Source organism: Barbus barbus (assembly GCF_936440315.1).
Source record: "Barbus barbus genome assembly, chromosome: 44".
Taxonomy (NCBI): domain Eukaryota; kingdom Metazoa; phylum Chordata; class Actinopteri; order Cypriniformes; family Cyprinidae; genus Barbus; species Barbus barbus.
The window spans coordinates 21,238,690-21,262,264 of NC_136722.1; the positions used below are offsets into that span (position 1 = coordinate 21,238,690).

General features: G+C 33.3%; 1 protein-coding gene across 3 annotated transcripts in view; it reads right to left on the reverse strand.

Moving 5' to 3' along the window:
* LOC306863177 (RNA-binding Raly-like protein) overlaps window positions 1–23,575 on the reverse strand; it is a gene marked incomplete at its 5' end in the record, with an annotated part of 56,779 nt that overhangs the window by 26,440 nt on the left and 6,764 nt on the right. Inside the window, one exon of one of the 3 annotated variants that reach the window (XM_079406390.1) lies at window positions 1,535–1,814. The exons of 1 other annotated variant lie outside the window; for it this stretch is intronic. In XM_079406390.1, the coding sequence (XP_079262516.1) occupies window positions 1,535–1,715 (181 nt within the window). Of the gene's footprint in view, window positions 1–1,534; window positions 1,815–23,575 lie in introns of those variants that run through there. One more of the 3 variants, XM_079406391.1, reaches the window with a different exon arrangement.

Here is a 23,575-nt window from a genome sequence, read left to right on the forward strand (position 1 = left end):
GATTCATAAATGAATAGATTTTTACATGCACCCCTAGTTTTCTCTTCCTCTTCTCTAAAGCAGCACAGCACAGCATGGCCTCGCACCCTTTGCTGCCAGTTCCCGGGGGCAGGGTTTATCTGGGTCCGTGCCGTATCGGACCCAGGAAGTAACTCGTTGTAGTCCCTTGCCAGTTGTTTTTGAAGGCATTAAACTGCTAGAATTTTAAAAGACGATATCTCTGTTTGCATCGTAACTTTGCAGATATTGTTTATGCTCAAACAGCAACATTACACACTAACTAATATTTAAAAAGTGAAATCGCAATCAACCACCCCTTTAAGACATTCAAATGGTCTTGCTTCAATTAAAAATGTGTTACTGGCTGTTTCCTTGTAAATAATTGTGAAATGCACTACCAATTTCTGTGTGAAAATTGTTTTCACCACCAATGTTTTTCAGTGTATATGAATATGCTAGTTTTTCATTATTTTTGATAGTTTATTTTAAATGGTCCCAAAGTGTGACAGTTTTTTTATGAGGGCAAACACTGAGTGTAGTTTTTAAATTAACATGAGCTCATTAAAGCTTCACACATAAAAATTACTGTAAAAAAAATCATAAAAAAGTCAACTACCTATTAACAGAATTAGGAATCAGCACTGTCTTAACCCCAATATAAGCAGACTATCCTCATAATCAGACATTGATATAGCATTATAGTTTTTATTAATATTTTGAATACATTTTTATATTTTCCATTTTAATTTTGGTTTAAATTTTAGCCAATATTGTATTTTTATTTGAAAATATGTCTAATATAGTTTGTTAATTTTTGTTTCAGTTTTAGTTATTTTAGTAAATCAAGTTACTAAAATGAGAAACGTTGCCTCAGCAGCTAGCTTTTTTCAGTTAACATTTATTTTAATGGTTTTAGTTTACTACAATATCTCTGCTCATAACACACATTTGTATGTGCACAATGTCATTGTTTAACATGCATCTCAAGTTTAGTTGCAGCTAATGGATTACCTGCACAGATCTGTCATGATGATGATGATGATGAGGAGGAGGAGGACAATGGTCATTAAAAGTACCATTAAAAGATGGAACTTAGTTGACTCTGGCTCAATGTAACATTAGAGGAGGACAATGACACCGTCCATTCACACAAGATGGGTCATTTCAGCTCCTTTGAATGGCCAAAATATCAAAATACAACCATCATGCTGTAATAACACATAATAGAATTGCCAAGGGTTTGAATAGATTCCCATATCAGACCACTTCAGTAATGGATTCAGCATTATGAGGATGTCTTATCTTTCAGATAACGCTGCTCATGCACAACACTGACAATTTGCCAACATGCAACTGAACTGAGCAGGTGATACGGACAGAAAGGGCATGGAAAAGATACAAACATATACACTATACCGTTCTTTACTATCATTATGCTTTCTATGACTAATTGCGAGCTTATGCAAATACTGAGAAATGCACTGAATGCAAAACAACACATTCTCAAAGTTACACTTGATGGTCGTAAACTTACACCGGTGATTTCGACGTTTCCCTTTAAACATGCTCATTCTGTAGGGCTCCAGTTTGACGGCTTGAGAATCCTGCTCGCGCGCTGGAAGAAAAGACCGGACCTCGGCTGCGATTCCGTACAAACTGATCTGTTTTTCCGAAGGTGAGGAAACGAAACCAACTATCACAGAGGACGCTACCATTAACGGGGTCTAGAAAGGGGCGCTTTTCTATATTTCTAAATAAGATACTGCTCCCTCTACGGTGAAGGCTTGTTAATTAATATTCATGAGCCAGTCGTTAACAATTGGACGGCAACCACGTGACGTCAGCACTAATGTTTAATATTCAAGATTAAAGTCTTCTTCATTGGAAGGTTACCACGGAACGTCAGCATGTTCTCATTAATATTCATGACCTTCGTTATGGTAAGTTTAGTAATGTCAACCATTTACAGTATTTGTATGCAATGCACCTATTTAGATAGTAGATTATATATAGACGTTAAAAGTAATAACGCCTGACGATTATATAGACTATCCATTATAGACATATATATTTTGATTTAAAGTATAGTATCCAAGTGTAGTTTGAATGCACTTATTTAGATGTATGGACGTTAAAATAATAGGCCTACCTGACGATTATTATATACTTTATATCCATTAAAGTATAGTTTATGCAAAATACTAAAAGCCTACAGGTACCTCGTCCAAGAAATTAGCTTTTAAGTATTTATTTATTTATTTATGGCTGTCACTGTTAAAAGAAAGGGGGTAAAAAAAACCTCATAAACAGATATTTGAAATATATAATATTACAGAATGCTCATTTTAACTTTTCCTGAATATTTTTAGTACTTCTTTCATGAGAACTTAAAATATATTTTTTATTAATTTAATATTTATGTGGACAAATTTTTATTTTTAATTTTATATATATACAGTATATATATATATATATATACATACATACATAAATAATACAAAAAAATCATTACACCCGCATTTCCTCAAAACTTTTTACTTTTTTTTTCAAAGAGTGTCTAATAATATGGAGGCATATTTGCATGCAATAATATTCAGATATATAATTGCCTATGTAGATGTTCAACAAAGCAAAAAGGAACAATCCCTGGCAAATCTAACAAAATGTCTGGACTCTGTGCTCAGATCAAATATCTCATCTGAGTTTCTCAGAATAAGGAAAGAAAAGCTGCCAGCATCCAATTTCATTACAAACTGGCATCACTCTCTCCTCACATTCAGGATCATTAAATGTGATCCAAGCATTTCAATCTCACACCCAACTGTAGTTTTTAGCCAACATTTGCATAAAGTTGCATAAAGCCCTTAGGTTAGGTGCTTGGACCAAATGTGATGCAATCATGCCTGTTCTTCCCTAAAAGCACCCCACAATTTTCATCTCTGTGAAGTTGATTATATCTTGATTATATTATGATCTTGATTATATCATGATCATGCAGTATTGTTATGTTTTCTGCTGCTAGCGACTGTGTTGTTAAGGAGACAGAGAAAGAAAAAGCACAGTCATATCCTTCTCATAATGTGTGATTTATTCAGTTAGTTGTCAGTGCATGGCTATCAGTGTGTGGGTTGTTATGACCAAAATAGCATCGAAATGTACTTTTCAAAATCTGACTGCAGTGAGAAAGACACCAGAACAATGCTGGCAACATCTGCATATCCTGTCCTACTTTGCACATGACCAAATAGGCTACTGCTTTTCAAAAAGCAGGACAATGAAGGACTTTCTATAATGTAATCAAATTATCTGACCTTATTTAAAAGTACATTTTATATGAACATTTAAAGGACAGCTGCTGTTGATCTTTTAACAGAAGTGACAACAGTTCTGACTTAAGAGAACTGCAAATAAAGAAAGAGAGGGGTGCAAATGAATGCATGTCTGGGCAAGTCAGGATATATTTGATCTTTTGAGAAATATCTTATTGAAAAGAAGTGTTTTGGGTGTAATCTGTCTTCAATTATGAATTGTTAGTGTCCACAATTGCATAAACATAGGTATAGCAATAGCATGAACATGGGTAGACAATTGCTGTTTTGTTCCAGCAGCAATTTGGAAACACAACAGCGCCATCTTCTGGATAATACAATACAGCACTTTATTTATTTTATGATTCCCATGAAAACTGTGAAGATATATGAAATCTCAACATGTTTTCTCTTGTGAATCAGTTCACAAACCTCTACCCAACATTATCCCTTCCACATAACAAATTATTTTGAAGAATGTATTGGCCACTCTTTTCCATACAATAAAAGTGCATGGAAATGAGGCAGTCGAGATCCAAAAAAGGATAATAAATAAATAAATGCATTTTTAGAAACTTAAGTAAAATTAATTAAAAAATATAATAAAAGCAAACCTTGGATCTCGTTCGATAATATTTTTACATTTTATTTTATTTTATTTTTGTGAACTATCCCTTTAAATCACACATGTAAATGCCATCTTCACTGAGGCAGATTTTAATAATGAAATCTTTTTTTCTCACTTGGAGGTTATTCCTATAGAGAAAAAGCAGTGCAGTAATGCTTACCATTCATATTCACAGTGGCAACATGTCCTCTAAAAATAATTCCTTTCGATTGTTTATTTATCTGTGAGAACTAGAGACATTAAAGGGCAACTAAAAATGAGCTTAATGGTTGTAAATGGATAAAGTGATGATATATAGCCGATAATAGCCTCATAATGGGACAGAGAGTTCTAGAGATGCACAAAATCCCATTATAACACTGAAATGCCATTTAAACAGTCGTTGGGGTCTGACTGATTTAATGGAGTGTCATATCGCTTGCAGAGTCAGTCATCGGACCACACAAACGCACACAACCACACACTCGAATATCCCAACAAATAATAGCACTGGAAAATAGTGAAAGCATCAAGCATGGAATCCTATTTGCTGAGAGAAAAAGGCAGCAGAGAACATTTTATTTCTCTTTAGGGGTCTTTTACGATAACCTCCATTCTTTTCCACCCAACCGGGATGCTTCCTTCAAATAATAGAAGTAATAATGAAGACAGTATTGTTCCCTATTGCTCAGTTCAGTGGAGCTGATATCCAGCATGATGGCACACAGTCCTGGATTAATGGAGTGTGGCTGATGGATGGTACATGGCAACACACTACAGTGAATGACAGTCTCACCACAACACATGCAGAAGGACTGAAGATGAAAGGTAGAAGTTTATAATAAAGGCAGCTTGAAGGAATAGGTTATGCTAAAATCAAATCTGATTTGAGTTTATATATTCAAACTGCAGTGTGAGAAGGTCTATCAAGTCTATATTGATGTTTATGGATTTGGATCTTTTGTTTGAAAGGAAAGAAGACTCCGAGCACCGTAACGGACTGTCGGCAGATTGAAGTTAAAAGTTATTCAGTGAGATAGACAGTAGCATGTGACCTTTAAACACACACACACACACACACACACACACACAAGCCACAAACCAACGCAAGACTGGAACAGGATAATGAAAAGGCCATGAGAGATAGACACTGCAGGTGAAAGAAAAGGCAAATAAGTGCAAGAGAACAGGGAAATATATACTCCTGTGTGTGTATTGCATATTAGATGACTTCTGGGGGATCATCAATTCAGCTTTGCCATCAAAGGAAGAAATATTTCAAAATACATAAAAATTGAAAACTTTTTGTGAAAAAAAAAATTTCACAATATTATTGTTTTTACTGTATTTTTGATCAAATAGATGCAGCCTTGGTGAGCATACGATTATTCTTTTGAATACTAAAACCAATTTATTTTATATAAATGTCATTATTAATATTTTGTGTTATTTTAAAGACACATTTTTAGATTTTTTTTTTTTATTATTTCAAAATAAGACAATAAGACCTGATTAATATAATGTTCGGATTACATTATAAAGATACAGATTTTAATTAATATAACATTCAAAAATCTTTCAGACATGTTTTTTTTTTTTTTTCCATTTTCACGATTTGATCATTGCCAAATAATTATTTTTTATTTATTTTTTTATTTAGATTTTGTTTTATCATTAAATGTAATTATAAATGTATCCATTCATTTTCTCTTAAATATATATATATATATAATTAGATCAAAAACAAAACAAAACAAAATTCTGATTACCAGTAATATATTGTTCCAAGTAGGCTATATTATAAGATTTTCATATCTGACTAGAATTAATGGAGTTCTCATTTATTCAAGCTCATTTAGAAAAAAAATATTTTAAATGGTAATAATATTTTCCAATATTACCATTTTTATTGGCTTTTTGATCAAATAAATGTAGTCTTGGTGAGCAAAAGAGATTTCTTTAAAAAAAAATTGAGTTACATGATGTAATTATTTAAAATATTTAAATGCATTTATTTATACTAATATTTTATTTAATATATTATATTATGTTTAAATGTATTTGCACTTCTCCTGTCCTGCTGTTCCCATACTACATATTATATATTATACATTTTATTTAGTGCTTTTAATTAATTAAATTAATCATGATTAATCACATCCAAAATAAAAGATTTTGTTTACATAATATTTGTGTGTATACTGTGTATATTTATTATATATATATATATATATATATATATAAATACAAATACATGCATGTAGAAATTTAAGAAAAATATGTTATGTTTATTAAATATATTTATGTATAATATAAAATATAAGAATATAAATATATAAATGTATATACATGTAAATATTTTCTAAATATATACTGTATGTGTGTATATTTATATATACATAAATATAAATATACACAGTACACATACATATATTACGTAAACGAAAACGTTTATTTCGGATGTGATTAATCGCTGTTAATCATTTGAGAGCACTAATTTAATATAGAAATGAGAGTCAACATTGGGAATAATGGGAATCATAACAACACACACACCTCAAAGCAATGCCACCATACTCAAGTCGTCCAAAAATAGGTTACATTTTCTTGTAAAATATAAAACCTTTTTCTCTTTTGATTTCGGGGTGAATTGTGACTCAGACATGTTTTTATAAGATTCACCCAAAAGGAAAAGATAAAGAAAGCCAACACTGTTCCACATGAATGAGTTTGGCCTCTGATTTCATCTTTTTGTATGAACCGTAACACACTAGTCTGGTCTCTTCCTGATTATGAGCTGGTCTGGGGTCAGTGCACTCATGGACTCAAACTCTGGCTAATCTAATTCAGGTCTCTGTGCTGAGAGCAGGCCGATCTGAAGCCTGTCATAAATTCAGACACACTCTTCCTCCTGCTGGGAAACGGGAAGGTGCTTTTGAAGATAAGAGGGATTAGAGATGGTGGGAATGGCTTTACAGTCTTCGTTCAGTAAATTAATCTCAGGGAGATTACGCAGAAAATTGAGAGAGGTTTTACCCTTTTCTGATATATATGAATCCAATTCATGTAGCAAGCTCAGTATTAAGGTCAAATTCACAATCAGACAGACACATAAGATGTTACTTCAGAGATTATATATGTAAACAAAGCCCTAGTTGATGATCTGGATGGCCTGAGTCAAGAAAGACCAGCCAATATTGATTTTCCGCTTTAATTCTAATATCAACCACCATGTGGCGCTCTAAGATCATTATGTATAAGTTCTTATGGGAAATGAGCATCAAAATTCAGTCCTGAAAGCGTTTCAGATGTCTGACACACAATTTCACAAAGAAATTATTAGTTAATACGATCTGATTTAGTCTCCATCAAGAGTTATTCATCCTATCTAGAGACAGAATTACATGTGACAGCAGAGTTGGGAGATGAGAATGGGGAGGAATATGGATTCATTTTCTTGGCTGATATGAAGTGTATAAATCCAGCAGGAGCTCATAATAATAATGTCACCGTGAGATCAGGTCAAGGGTCAGTTTGTTTAACACTCCAGACCGCCGCTGCTTCAATAATGTAAAGTAAGGATGGAGAATAGAAATTTCATTTTACAGCGTAACCTCTTTTTATTCACATGACAGTGAAGGTCTTGATGTGATTTCACTTGACATGTCTTGTCCCCGAACGCACTGTAAGAATAATAAACTCTCCAATCTGCTATAATTTTGCTCAGATGTTGCTCAGATTTTCATATGCGACTAGAAATAAATGAGTTCTTATTTATAAAACTCATTTAGAAAAAAAACAATCCAGAATAAAATTGATTTAAAAAGTTAATGCATTACATTTTAAATCTATTATCTTAAAGAGTTATTTTAAATGGTAATAATATTTTTGTTTTTATGTAATGTAATATATTCTTTAAAAAAACATTTAAAAAATCGAAATTATTTGCCCCAGACATTTGAGCGGTTTAAAATGTGTCTATATATATATATATATATATATATAAATTACTATTTTAATTAGCTTTTATTTTTATATTCAGTTTAAGTCTTAGTTTGAGCTTTTGTCATCTTATTAGTTTTTGTTTTTTAATATTTCTATTTATTTTTATTTCAGTGTTAGTCATTTTGGTACTTAATATTAATAATTCATATTTAATATGCATTCTTTTTATATTTAACAACATAAATAACTAACATACTAACATCCATTAACTATTCAGTAACACTTTATTTAAAGCCTTTGAGTCTAATGCATTATAAAATAGTTTTAATGCATTAATTATGCCTTGTAATGCACCTTATAATGCACTGTACCATCTCATGAATAAATGTAACCACAGTTAATACATAATAACACTTATCGATTCATTGTTACACGCTGCACTTTAAATACGGTTATAATTATTTACGACAAGATATGATTCATTACAACACACATTATTAATAATTATTATGCATAATAGGCTTTAATAACCCTTTATAATGCATTATACATAAAGTGTTACAAACTATTCAAATAATACACATTTTTATACAAATAAAATGAAAGAAATACTTTATATTTAGCTTTGTTGTTTTTTTATGTAAAAAAATTATCTGCTCTTTTTTGATTTGAACACTTTTCGTGTTTTTGCACACATTTCTGCATGTTAAAATAGAAAAATAGCTCCTATCCTAAACAACTATTAGCTTATAAAGCCAATTAAAAATTTTTACGCATTTATTTCAATGCCAAACATCGATACTTCAAGATCAATCTTCCCATCCCTTGTGCAAAAGTCTCTGTTTGTTCTTCATTGAATTTCAGTGTTGTCTAACCCAAACAAGACACCTAATTAGTGATTTTCCCTTCCTAGCCTCCAAATCACTACTTTAACTGCAGGTAAAGACTCTTGGATAAGTGTTTTGCTCAGGGCCACCGCAGTGACAGGACGGCAATGGGATTTGAGGAACTCTGGGTCGCCCCTACTTGAGATTGCACCAGGAACCTGAGGCAAATCACACATTACTCTCTTTGACTCCTTCCTGCTATTGAGAGCCAGAGGAAGCTGGAGGTTGGACGAATCTCTCGTTTGGCATTATATATTTGCAGGAAACATCCCCGGTCTTGTTTCCCCCTGGCTTCTCCTATATCCTTCCTCCTCCCCATGACTTTTCTCCTTTTAAATGGAACATCTTTTGTATTTCCTTCAGGCATCAGCAGGAGATCAAAGACCTTTATGGCAGCTTCACGCCAAACTGCGGCATAAACGCTGTTGATGCAGAGCCGATGGCTGTCAAGGTCACAGCAGTCGTGAACTTTCTGCACTTTAAAATCTATTTTATGTATAATTAGCAGAAGGAAAAATCTCAAGAATACAAGTGCGATTCCCGGCGAATGACCCGATTCCTCCGCAGCACTTACAGAGTAAGAGTCATTACAGCCAGTGCACTGATGAAAGGCCCGTACCATCATGATCTGTGTGTTTAATACACTTCTGCTAGGTGTGTGAGTCAGTCTGTTCACCTGCAGATAAAGGTCAGGTGTTGTCACTTCATGGAAACTAAGATGCTGTGTGTTTGAGTGTAAAGAGCAGATTTAAAAGGTCTCGCAGGTTTGTGTGCTCAAAGGCCCGGCTAACATCTCCATTAAACCTCTGCATTTAGGATGTAAGTTCATTTTCTGTCCTCTCGTCACATGTGGTTCCCTATCTATCTATCAATCTATGGATGCTGGATGGATGGACTGAAAAGTTTTGTTCAGCAAGGATGCATTATAGGGAAATTTATAGTGCTACAAAACATTTCTATTTCAAATAGATGCTGTTCTTTTAAACTTTCCATTCAACAAAGAGTCCTGAAAAATATTGGTTTTCACAAAAATATTAAGTTATTAACAGTATATACTGTTAATAATAATATAAATAAAAAGTTTTTATTAAATTAAATAACTAATCATATAAACTGCATATCAGCTTTCTGAAGAATCATGTGACAATGAAGCTTAATGAATTCAGCTTAATAAATTACATAAATAGAATAAATTTGAATTAAATTTGAAAAAAATTACATTTAAAATAGATAAGTGACTTTAAATATTTAAAATTATTACTATTTTATTACTGATTAAATATATACAGCCTTAAATGCAAAATTAAAAGTTTATATTTTATTTAAATTAAAATACTGTTGAAATGAAATGAAACCCTTTGAATGTAAAATAAGGTAAATGCATTAAATACAATGTGATGGTATTGTACAATAAATACTAATCTGATTGATTAAATACAATAAAATTAACCTACTAAAGTATGTAAAATCAAACATTTTTGTCATTGTCAATATTTTAAAATAATATACGTTTCAGTGTCTATGCAAAGATGAAAATGTTTGGTAGAAAAGCACTTTACTTATGAAACATACAGTTACTGATGATATAATGTTGCCTTTCTCATCGGCCAAACCTTGACTCCTTGCTTTGCTTGTTCGAAACTCATTCATGCACTCAATTCAATGCGATTCAATTCACGAAATTAATTTTGCTGCTGTCGTGTGCAGAATAATGACACAAACTTATATATTCATTCAGTACTGTAATGAAAAATATCCTTTTGCTTTTGTCCCTGCTTCTGTCCTCCTCAAACAACTGACAGCATCATTTAAATACATAATAATATCTGAGGATATCTGAGGCTTTGCAGAATCCTGTGAGACTGGATTGGAAGATGAAGATGAGACTGTGAGGATGAGGATGTGAAGATGTGAGGATTTGAGAACCGGGGAGAAATCCAGAAGTTTTGAATTGCATTAATATTCATTCTGTTATCATTAAATCATACTGATTTAAAACGTACATCCTTCCCCCGTCGAGCCGGTCAGATCTGTGATTCATATTTGCATTAAAGGGCACTTTGAAGTGTGTTTGACATGAGCTGCATAGAATTTTAATGGCTGTTTTTAAACTGGCTTGACTTCTGCACCTCCTCACTGCAGCTTCATCTGAAAGTAAAAACTACAGTGTAATGTTACAAACTGAACCTGGACTTCAAGAGGCCTTCTTTATTATATCCAACAGTAATGAAAGACATAAACTTTCATCAGCAGTCATCCGCAGCTCTTTTAGATCAGTGGTTCTCTACTGGTTTTGCAACCCATTTAATATCCATCATTTGTCAGTAAGACCAGGAATTTATTTTAATTATTTTTTTCCATTTGTCTAAAACGTCTTACTGATGTAAATGTAGCAGATTTAGTGAAAATGGTGGTTGATGTCATTTAATAAAATAAATCAATCAATCAATAATGTATATATATAAGTGCTGTCAAGCGATTAATCGCATCCAAAATAAAAGTTTTTGTTTACATAATATGTGTATGTGTACTGTGTATATTTATTATGTGTATATAAATGCAAACACATGCATGTATATATTTAAGAAAAATATGTTATGTTTATATATTAAATATATTTATATACAATATAAAACATAATAATATAAATATATAAATGTATATGTAAATATTTTCAGAATATATACTGTATGTGTGTGTATTTTGTTTTTTGTTTTTTATGTGTGTGTAACACATTCACACACACACACACACACACACACATATATATATATATATATATATATATATATATATATTATGTAAACAAACTTATTTTGGATGCGATTATTCGCGATTAATCATTTGACAGCACTAATATATATATATATATATGTGTGTGTGTGTGTAATATTTTACTTTTTTTGTGTGTGTTTGAAATGTTTTGTCACATTCTGCAGGAATCATTCTAAAATGTTGATTCGGTGCTCAAGTATTTTTTATTATTAATAATGTTTAAAACAGTTGTGCTGCTCAATATTTTAATTGAAACAGGAATATTTTGTAACATTATAAACATCACTTTAATGTTTCACTTTTCATCAGATAATGCATGAATTTTCACCAAAATACCAAAGAATTTGCCTGGACACACAGCTTTTATGGGATTTCTCATCCCATTTAAAGGCCCATTTGTTTTGTTACCATATCTATGTGCAATTAACATTATTTTATTTGCAATTAACATTGTTTTCCCTGCTGACTGTGAAGAACAAAATTGTGCCTCGCTTGTTAAGAACCACATATTGTGTTTATCAGAAAGCAGAAAGACATCTTGATCGGAGATTATCTTCATTTCTGATGATGCCAATGAGAATCGCTCTAAATAAAGCCCAGGCTGACTACGATTTCCATGGCATTTGAAGGAGCCATCTGAATATACAAAAGTGGTCGCAAATAAATGCTGAAACGCTCTCCGCCTCAGGGCGCCCTGTGAGGCTTATGCATAATCATCAGTTGTGTTGAGATATGTCTGAATGCATGCCACTGATTGTGTCATAATAATGCCGGTTGTCGCCTATCTTACCTCTTTTCTTCTCTTACAGATATTATTATCAATTAATGAGCATGTTCTGTACGATTTCAAGCCTTGCCGTCACAAGATAACGGCCACATTGTATCTGGCACAAACACATTTTATTATCTAGTTTCCGAATGGAGCGCTGGGAATGAAAACCTCACCTTTCTTTATTTCACACACACTCATACACACACACTGATATTTACCCACGGATTTTCTGGCTCTGAGAAAACGCGGCCAGTCTCATACGAGGGGGGGGGGGGGGCACAGCATCAAAACAAACAGAGGGCTCAAGCTGATTCATTTTAATAGAAATGAAAGGCCTCACGTCCAAAACCGGCCTCTGTGTACAAACTCGCCATGTTTGTTTTCAGTAAACCCAACACTTAGGAATTCTGTTGTGTTCTTTTTATTGCATGGCATGGCACAGGGACAATGTTTACAGGGCACAGGATAATGCAAACCACAAATACACACGCTAGAGCCTTTTTACTGGAGTACGAGCCCCAGTAATATTAACATGAGAATCATTCTCTCTGATTATATTTTAGCAATCATGTCATGGGTGTTTTCTACCAGCTGACTAGAATCAGAAACAATGCCACAAATGAATCAATCATTTGATCTAATCGGTCAAATGGACTAGTCGGTTTTTAAAAAAAGGGTTTCTGCAGATTTTACAAAGGCAAATTGAAGACTTTTTAAAGAACAAAACACAAATTCAAGGAATAAATTAATGGAAGACAATATATTTATATTAAATGTAAATGTCTTGTATTAGCAACACTTGAAAGTTTGAAAATACAATTTACAAAAAAACTCTGTTAATGACATTAACTTTAAATAACATGAACTTAAATTAAGTAGTCACTTAATTCAAAGGAAAAAAGGGACAGATATTTGTTCTTGTTTAAAGCAAAGTCTCATTTAATTTTGTCCAATTTCTAGGAAAACAAGACTTCATATTGATGTATTCTCAAGCAAATGTGTATTGATTTAAGGGTGTTTAGATATTTGTATTGGAAAGCAAAACAAAAATACTGTGAAAGATATCATTTTATTTGCAGTACATGTATTTAAATTGCATGTAAAACATTTATTGCCATGTTTTTGTGAATTTAAAACTTTCTTCTCTGATTTTAGGCTTTCAATTGTGGACGGGCAACTTTTTAAGACCTTATTAAAACCCGCAGAAACCCTAAAAAAAGGTCTGAAATTGTTTGCAGTTCAGTTTGATTCATTACGATAGTTCACTCACACACTGAATCATTTGCAGCGAATTCCCACTTCCAAGCGGTGAAAGGATATTTTGTAAGACAAAAACAATAACAGTGCTGGATGAAGTGGATATTTACCTACAAGTCACTATAAGAAACAAAACTTGCAAATGTCTTCTATCAACTATTTATTTGCATGTGCAGCTTGTAAACGACTGTATTGCAAGGTAAAGAAGATTAATATCCATTTAAAATACAGAATTAACAAAAGAATTAAGAAGTATCTTAAGGCACCATTATGTTATTCATGCCTTAAAATGCTGTCTATGTAGGCAGCTCACTATGTTTGGAACAGAGCTCTCGTCTTCATATCAGGTTGGCATCTGTGACTATAGGCATATGAACCCTGTCAGCTGGTTGTGTTTAATTTGGGTAATTCTGTAGACATCGCTGTCCAGAATAAAACCCAGGAGAGAAGTGCCGAGGGGGTTCATGTGCCAAAATATGCTTATTACACACTGGGCCAGAGCTTCGGCGCGGGCAAAGTGAAATGGATTATCTGAGCGCACTGTTAGGACAAACAGCTCTAATTCTTTGATTACAAATTAAAATTCATGTGTGAGGAAATTCCAAGCTGTAAATCAAAGCCGTGAATAGCAAATCCTCAAGTGCACGGCTGTCTGCTGCTTTCTTTGAAAGAGAAATCTGCATATGGGTAAATATCACGAAAAGAAGTCCAGGTCACAATTCTCTGGAAAATCAAAACAGAAATTATGTTTGCATTAAAAAATAAAGTCTATTTAAGATCAATCAACCAATCAATCAGTCTATCTATCCATCTATGCTCAGTGGGAAGTTTCCTAAATATAACAGCAATTTTTGCATGAATTTATTATTATATTAATAAAATTACTGTAATACAAAGCATTTCTTGGTATAAAGGGAGTAAAACTAATACTACAATAATGTATGTGTCAGCACACAGACTAGGAGACACGGAGGAATATGGTCAAACTGAGGTCTTTATTGAACGTCACTGAGGGGAACTGTGAGGAGGACGTGAGTGCAGCCAAGAGGTGAGTATATCTGTCCGTGATGGAGGGAAGGGCTCAGGAGGTTTGCAGGAATCCGAGGAACGGTGGAGATCAGGAACGGTGGCACGGCATGAACTCTGCAGGTAAGTAAGGTTCGGGTAGTGAACGGTAGACCGGACAAGGAAGGAGTGCGGGCAGTGTGTTGATATAGTCGAGGTTGATTGGCTGTAGCAGGTGCGCGGAATCAGAATACAGGTGATTGTGATCTCGTTAACCTGGGTGCTGAGGACTGCAGTGACTGTGGTGACTGAGGTGACTGAGATTCACTGACAGTATGAAGGCATTTAGTTTTTTCTAATTATAATTTGAATAATAAGATTTAGAATTTTCACTGGACATTATTGTAACAAGATCTGGAGGCAAAATGTGCTTAACTCTCATGAAAATAATGTTACATGGTCTTAAATATCATTTTTGCAATTTCTTGTATTTATGCAAATAACAAGCAAACAAAAACGCAAATGAATTACATTCTAAATGAATGAATTAATTAATGAATAAATAAATAATTAAATAATTAAATGCTGTTTTTTATTCATCAAAGACTGGAGAAAATCTCATGGTTTCCACAAAATATGAAGCAGCACAGCTATTTTCAACATTGATAATATTAAGAAATGTTTCTTGAGCATCATCTTAGAAGGATTTCTGAAGGATCAAGTGACACTGAATTATGCTAAAAATTCAGTTTCCCTCACAAAAATAAAGTACATTTTAAAATATATTAAAATAGAAAAGAGTTATTTTAAGTTATAATAATATTTATGTTTTTATTACGGTATTTAAATATATATATATATATAGAGAGCATAAGAGACTTCTTTCAAAACATGTAAAAATATTTTAGATGGCAAAATATATATAATAATAATAATACATATTTTTGGGGTTAAATACATATGTGTTTTGTGAGTTTGTGACAGATTCACCTAAATAATAATAGGATCCTTGAACCCTGACAAATTATGCATGTATAATTTGCATGTATGTGTGTGTATGCATAGCTTATACAACCTGCACAACAAAGTGAGAGAGTGCATTAGGGATTAATATCCTGCATATGAATGAGATACCAATCCTTGAACAAGAGTGGAGCTGGATTTCAATTACATTTTCATCCCTGTTGTAATTTAATGTTTGTGAAGCAGGTCTGAGTGACCTTCTGTAATCACAGCTGGAACAACACAATCACACTCAGATTTCAACAATACCACAAACAGAGGTGATATCTACCCCATTTCCCTCTCGATTATGTATGATGCCGTGACCATCTGATAGCAGACTGCAGCGTAAGCCAGCGGGCCACAAATCACGGCCAACGGGACGTCAGATGAGAATGCTGTTTGTTCAGCAGTCATCTCGTTCTGCTTTTAATGAGCGCACAAACAAACACACACACACACACACACACACACACACACACAGACGCACTCAATCATTCAGGATGCATTGCGATTGCTCACAAGGTCAATGAGTGGTGAAGACAGATAGACGTCTGGAAGACTGTCGGAGCTAAGTGTCTCCCGCTGCAGATAGACTTCAGATAGCACACAATGATGTCAGCTGGAGTATGAGATCTGCTCTACATGTGCCAATAAATGATTACACATATTTGATCCTCTTTCTGGCTCTCATTCCTTCTCATACACAGACTTTCCAAGAAAACGAGAGAACAATTCTGTACATGAAGACACTGATTATGACTTCTGTCTCTTCATTGTACTTTTAGAAACACAACAAGATTCAAGAGCAATAATAGGATGATAGATTTACAATACATTCATATTAATCTATTATGTAGTGAACACAATAGTTTTGCAATTAGGCACAGAATTGATTATTTTTGTAGTGCATATAAGAAATGAAGGCTTTGAATCTCTTTAAAAGCCTTTTTGGAAAATCCATCAACAACAAAAAAAAAGATACTTGCAGTTTTTTTTTTTCCAGGATACTATCTGTTAAGTTTACAGACATTTCCTTTAACTTTAAACACAACACAACACAATGTGTAATTCAAAATACAATTAAAACACCCATGAACAAAATGTATTCTTAAAGTAACACAATATATTGGGTCCTGTTTTTACGGACATTTCTTTGACTGTAATATTTGGCTTTTATTTATTATATTATTGATCATAATAAATTGGAATAAACGATTCTTCCGACAAGAAATCCTTTATTTTTAAGAGTGTAATTCAGTGTTGCCAAGTCTGCGGTTTTTAAGTCCACAGGTAGAAGTGAAAACCCCTGCTGCTACCGGAACATGATTTCAGCTAAGATGGGACCCCCTGGAAAGTGATTTTGGGGTGATTTTGCTAGCCATTTTCCATTGGAATAGTTTTGAGTACCAACTGGGCCTATTTTTGTTACACAGACCTGGCAACCCTTGTGTAATTACCCAGTATTATTTATAGAATTAATTACTCAGTATTACTTTAAATGGCCTTGAACAAGTCTCATCCAATCAGAATCAGGCTATTGGTGTGGATTGCAAGAATTTTTGTCACTTAAAAAGGGTCGCAGACCAAAATAGGTTCAGAACCTTTATCCAAAGGAGAAGGGATGCAGAGAAAATGCAAGATTAAAGTAGAAATAAAAAGATGCAAGACAGATATTGACCTCTCCTGGCTCCATGCGTCTGGCCTTTATAGTTGCTCTCTTGCCATGGTGATTCTTTTTAGTGCATTTTCAGGCCATTCCTGTGTATCTCAACGTCACGAACGATGACTGAGTGCTGGATTTCTCTCACTGTAATGCTGTTTACATGGATTTTTTCATCCGATTCCTGCACTCAGTGGCATCTGGAGAACCGATCTGCCTCCTTTAACCCTGAAGTTCAACTGAGCTAGTGTCTTAGCGATGAACCTGTACTGTAAATTCAACCAATGATGGATTGTCCAAGCATATGTCATCTACAGTTACAAACATGATCTGCCAAAAAAAAAAAAAAATGCATTAAAGGATGCAGTTTTGGTTCTAACACTTGTAAGTTTTTTTTAATAGAAAGAAAACTCATGCTCACCAAGGTTGCATTTATTTGATACAAAAATACAGTAAAAAGAGTAATATTGTGAAATATTACTACAATTATAATAATTATTTTCTATTTGAATATGCCACATGATTTTTCAAAAATCATTCCAACATGCTGATTTGGTGCTCCAGAAATATTTATTATTGTTATTACCAGTTGAGAGCAGTTGTGCTATGTAATTGCAAAACCAACAACAACAACAAAAACATTCGATGCATGTGTATGAATTCATATGTGCAGCATCTCAATTCCCAGCACGTCAAAAAACATGAACTCTGATTAGTCTTGGCCTGCTGAAACCTTGAGCATGTAAGATGGGCTTTAACTCACGGGTGTGCTGTAGACATTCGTAAGCAGACGTCTTCTATCCCGGGGTCTTGCTAACTGTCTCCTACAGGTGCATCTCTCTGGAGATGTCATTAGCAACCCAAGTCTGACTGTAGCTGCAGGCGTGAGATTCTTTGTAGTCAACTAAGCAGTACAGCGTCCTCAACACCGCATCCAGGGAACACACGCTCTGGCTCGCGGTACCGATCAAGAATTTCTGCTGCCCTGAGGCTCCTCATCCATCACCGCAGCTCATCATCTTTAGCACAGAATGAGGTCTTCAGAAACTAGAGCCAGGAACCGCATGCTTGTCTGTATGTTCTTTATCAACACAACCAAAACCCTAGATTTAAATTAGGAACAAAAAGGCTTTTACAGCCTGATGTCATAAAATAACCTTTTAAAGTTCTTCAAAGAACTTATTATTCTCCAGTTCAGACTTTTCTTAGCAGGATTCCAGCAGTTATTGTTTGATCTGAAACTACATTTCAGCTTTGCTGTAATTTGGAGCTTTCCTGTTGATCAAACTGTAGGGTATAGCGCTTGCAGCAACAAGATCAAGGAAGATCAAGGAACGCAAGAACTGATCAAAAATTTTAAAGGCGTTTATTGAATGCAATGTTGCTGCATGGATAAAAGCGTATGCCAAATGCATAAATGTAAAATTTTGTGGGAAAGAAGAAAACATGTAATAAATATAATACAATGTTGAAATTCACCCAAAAAATTGTCATTATTTACGCATTCTCACGTTCATTTTGAAGAACGTTGGAAACCAGCAGTTGACGATAGCCATTGACTTCCATATTATTGGAAAAATACTATGGAAGTCAATGGCTACCATCAACTGTTTTACCAACATTCTTCAAAATGAAGGTGAGGAAATAAGTTCATGGGTGAACAATCCCTTTAACCCTATTCCCAAAGTTCAGTAAAATGGTTATTTTCATGTATTAAGCAATATTAAGATACAGTGTGATGTATATGACTCTGCACAGTAATAATGCACTGTAAACCTCATAACTAAAATACATTAATATGACACTATATACAGTACATGTTGTTATAGGCTAGACAACACTAAAACACTATTATTAAACCAAATTAATACTTTCAGTCAGCAAAGATGCATTTAGTTAATCAAAAGTGACATTAAAGACATAATGTTGCAAAAGATTTCTATTGCAAATAAAAGCTGCTCTTTTGAACTTTCTAATCATCAAATAATGTCTCTTGAAAATAATGTATCAAGGTTGCCACAAAAATATTAAGCAGCACAACTGTTTTCAACATAATGTTGATTATAAAAAGAAATGTTTCTTGAGCAGAATGATTTCTGAAAGATCACGTGACACTGAAGACTGGAGTAAGGATGCTGAAAATTCAGCTTTGCATCACAGGAATAAATTACATTTTACAGTATATTCAAATAGAAACAGTTATTTTAAATTGTAATAATATTTCATAATATTACTATTTTTACAGTTTTTTTTTATCAAATATATGCAGCCTTGCTGAGCATAAGAGACTTCTTTCAGAAACATTTAAAAAATCTTACCAAAAATCTACCCAAACTGTTACTTTTAAGAAACAGTGTGTGATATTTCTAAGACACTGACAATTTGACTGCAAGAGAAACTTGAAACACAATTTTCCCATTTTATGAGATTTAATGGGGTGTCTTTAGCCAAGGCGCCACATTTCCTGCTATGAAAACATTTATGGTCCTTGGATGTGGTGCACCTGGGCATGTGCCCAAATGTCCATATGGTTAATCTAGCGTAATGGCTTCTAATGCCTTTAAGAAAAATGAAAAGAACAGGTTTCATGGTGCAGTTTTCTAGAGGTCATAGGTTTTAGTGAATTAATTGAAATTCAATTTGTTTGGTGTTTAGAGGGAGTTGTTTTAAATGTTATAATTATTTCAATGACAAAAGCAAATAACAAATGCATATTATTTTAAAAATGCATTTTTGTGAAACGGATATGGTTCAAATGGAGCCAGAGGTCTGGAGGCATCTACTGGCACATGTGAACCAAACATATGTGTAAACGGACATGGCACTGTGCGACACACAGAGATCTACTCTGCAGTTCACTTCAGCACATTCACAAACACAAAAACCGAACTGAAGGATCCTGAAGGTCAATATGGAGAGAACAAGCGGAAGCAGCACACCGACAGAACAACCTCCACGCGCCTGAGGAGAGAGCAGCTCTTCACCCGGGGCAAACACATCCTACGGACACACACACCAGCAGAACTTCAGCCCTATAATTCATTCAAAGCCTTCACATCAGATCATCTCATGAAAAAAGTAAATATCTGCAGTACATCTTTCACTAGAGGGGATATTAAACTCTAATGAACTTGAGGGGAAAAAGACTTTGCTTTTATATTCCAAGTCTTCTGAAGTCATACAACAACTTTGCATGACAGGCTAAAATATAATAATTCATTATTTTCTGAAAATATCCCCCTCTGTCACAGCTCTCGAATTAAATATGATTCCGATTAAATTGGTTAGATGGTTCTCGCCATTTTATGATCATGTGAACGTGATTACAATTGTGACAAAAAATATTACTATTAAAATAATATTTCTGCATGTTATAAATGAATGAATTAAGTTTTGATTAAATAAAATACTCATTATTACAAATATGTATTAATAAATATATTTGCATCATTTTAGAATAACATATATATGTATCGTCGATTCGTCAATTACATTTTGTCATATAGCCTCCAGCGACTTTTTATTTCACAATTCAGATTTTTTAAGGAAATTGCAACTTTATATATCTGTGTTTATATCTTGAAATTCAGCGTTTATATCTTGGATTTTTGAGTTTATATCTTGCAATTCTAAAACGTCAGTAAAAAAGTCTAAATTGCGAGAAAAAAAGTCAGAAATGTGAGATTAAAAAGTTGCAATGACCTTTTTTTATTTCTTTATCTCATGCTGGAAACAAACATTCATAGTAAACAGACTCGTCTAAACATAAAATGTACATCACAGTAATGGTTCTCAGTTAATTTCTAATCGGACATAACAGAAAAATAACTTGCGGTTCAGTGAGAGAGTCAGTTGTGAACACAGTAATGGCTCTGAATGAATCACTGACTGAATGTGTCTGATTCAAACTGCTGATTCATGCTGTGAATCTTTTTTTATTATTTTTTATAAATTTATTAAAAAGAACTAGTTTACCACAAATTTGACATGTTCTGTGATTGTTGTATGCACACACTTTTAAAGAGATGACATCAGACGATAATATGGATGCACACAAACTTTTCCTGTCAGATTTGAAATTATGGTTACGCATCTTTTATTTGGTGAATAACGATTTTATGGTGGCTTTGACGCATTCGATCTGAACTTAGAGGCTGAACTATTGGTTTTCTAATATAGGTACGCTCTGATACTGTCACAGAATTTCTGCAATCAGATCATTTTCAACAGTTTTCTCAAAGAAATAACCTTTGCTCAGTTTCTGTTATTAAGCAGGGATTAGTGTCTTGTGTAAAGGCTGAGTATTAGAAACAGAATCAATACTTATGCTCCACGGCTGGCACTAAATGGCCGGAGGGGAAAGCTCTTGGAAAAAAAATATATAGTTTTTGTAATAAAACAAAAATGCTGTATGTTTTTCTGGCCTTGTCTGGCCCTTGAAATATTTGGTCTGAGATTGCCGCAACACAGGATGCTCAATGAGTTCAAAGACAAATCCAGTACATTGAAGCTCTCAGAAATACACTGCCAAAAGAGTCTAGATCACAAGCAGAAATCAATGGAGTCTGGCAGGGAAAATACAGAATAACAGCTCATGTAAAACTCAATTATGTATGATTTTCATAATTATGGACAATTTTAATTCAATTTCATTTAATTGTACTTTATTTTTTCACACACACACACACACACATATATATATATATATATATATATATAAATAAAGTATAATTAAAATAAAATATGTATGCACGCACACACACACACACATATACTATACAGTTTGTATGTATGTATGTGTACATATTTTATTTCATTTTATTTATACTTCCTTTTATATTTATTTTTCAAGATATAATAATCATAATAATAGTTTATTTTATTATTTTTGGATGTTTTGCAGCTCCTCAAAAATTATAGTCATATACAGTATATGTGTGTGTGTGTGTACATTTTTTATTCTATTTTACTTTATTTTATTATTTTCTTGGATGTTATGACAATTAGCTTTTCTGAAAAACTAAAAACCTAAAATTATGACAGCATATTTCAATTAAAACCCAGCAATGCAATGTACATACACATCTCTCAACCAGGAATTCATTGTGGACTGTCATTAAAATCCACTTTCCTTTTCCTGGATTTACTTTTAAGTGCAATAAAATTGGCAAGTGAGCTATTCTGTCATTTCTAGATCTTTACTGACCTGCTATTGCCCTTTAAAACAGAGCATTGTGGGAAAGCACCAGGTAAGAAAGGGGGTAATTATAGTTCTCTGTGGTTACCATGGCAAAAGCAGACACAGATTTTTCTCTGTTCATTCATTGTGCTCAATTTTGAGACCCTTAAGCATGTGGAAATTTGCCTGCTAGAAGGATGATTCCTATAATTTTTATTGCAGTAGTAACAGCATAAAAACAGCTTTACCTGGAATGAGACAGCAGGAAAGCTTCCTTACAGAATGAGGCTGAATAACAAAGCCTGTGATGTACCTGCACCTCTGAAAATGTCTGATCATAATGAGATTTGCCTTCCAGCAGTAAATACTCCCTGCACACAACTGTTGTTTTTAGGCTCCGGTGTCTGTGCCATTTTATTTTTTTATAGTTCTCTAGATATGCCAACTTAATGAACAGGAACAGAATTCAATAAAACTCCTATGGAGCTATATTAAAACAGGGTTGTCCTAGGAAAAAATGTAATGAAATCAATAAATTTGATACAAGTCAATGTAAGCATATACCTTAAAATACTTTTTGGGATTTTTTTTTTGACTGCAGAGTTATTATAGTTGTCAAAAACCATAAAAAAAAAAAAAAATTTTTACTTGAAATAAATTCAACATTAACTGAAATAGAAAAAAATATATTTAAGATGTAAAAATGATGTAAAAATGATGAAAATAATTCAAACTGAAACTGAAATAATTAAAAACTATATACACATTTAAAAAACAAAATTAAAACTTTAACTGAAAATACAATGAAAGTAGAAAAATAAAAACTAATTCTAAATATTAAATATTAAATAAAAATATTAAAACAAAATATTAATAAAATACCATATTAATAAAAACTATAAGCATCTCAATAATACTAAAATAACAGTGATTGTCTTAAGAGAGTCAGAGAGACAGAGAGAGAAAATAAACACACTGATCTTTCGTGAGGCATGCTGTCACATTAAAGCATATGGAGTAAGTTGTCACAATACAAGCTGCAATTAAACAATGCAATTGTCAATGTGAAAACTTACCTCACTCTGATATTAATAAAAACCTTTCCATTAAAATCTAACATTACTTAAATGGGGCATATGTGACAACTTGCCCCGGTCTGCCTACATATATACAGG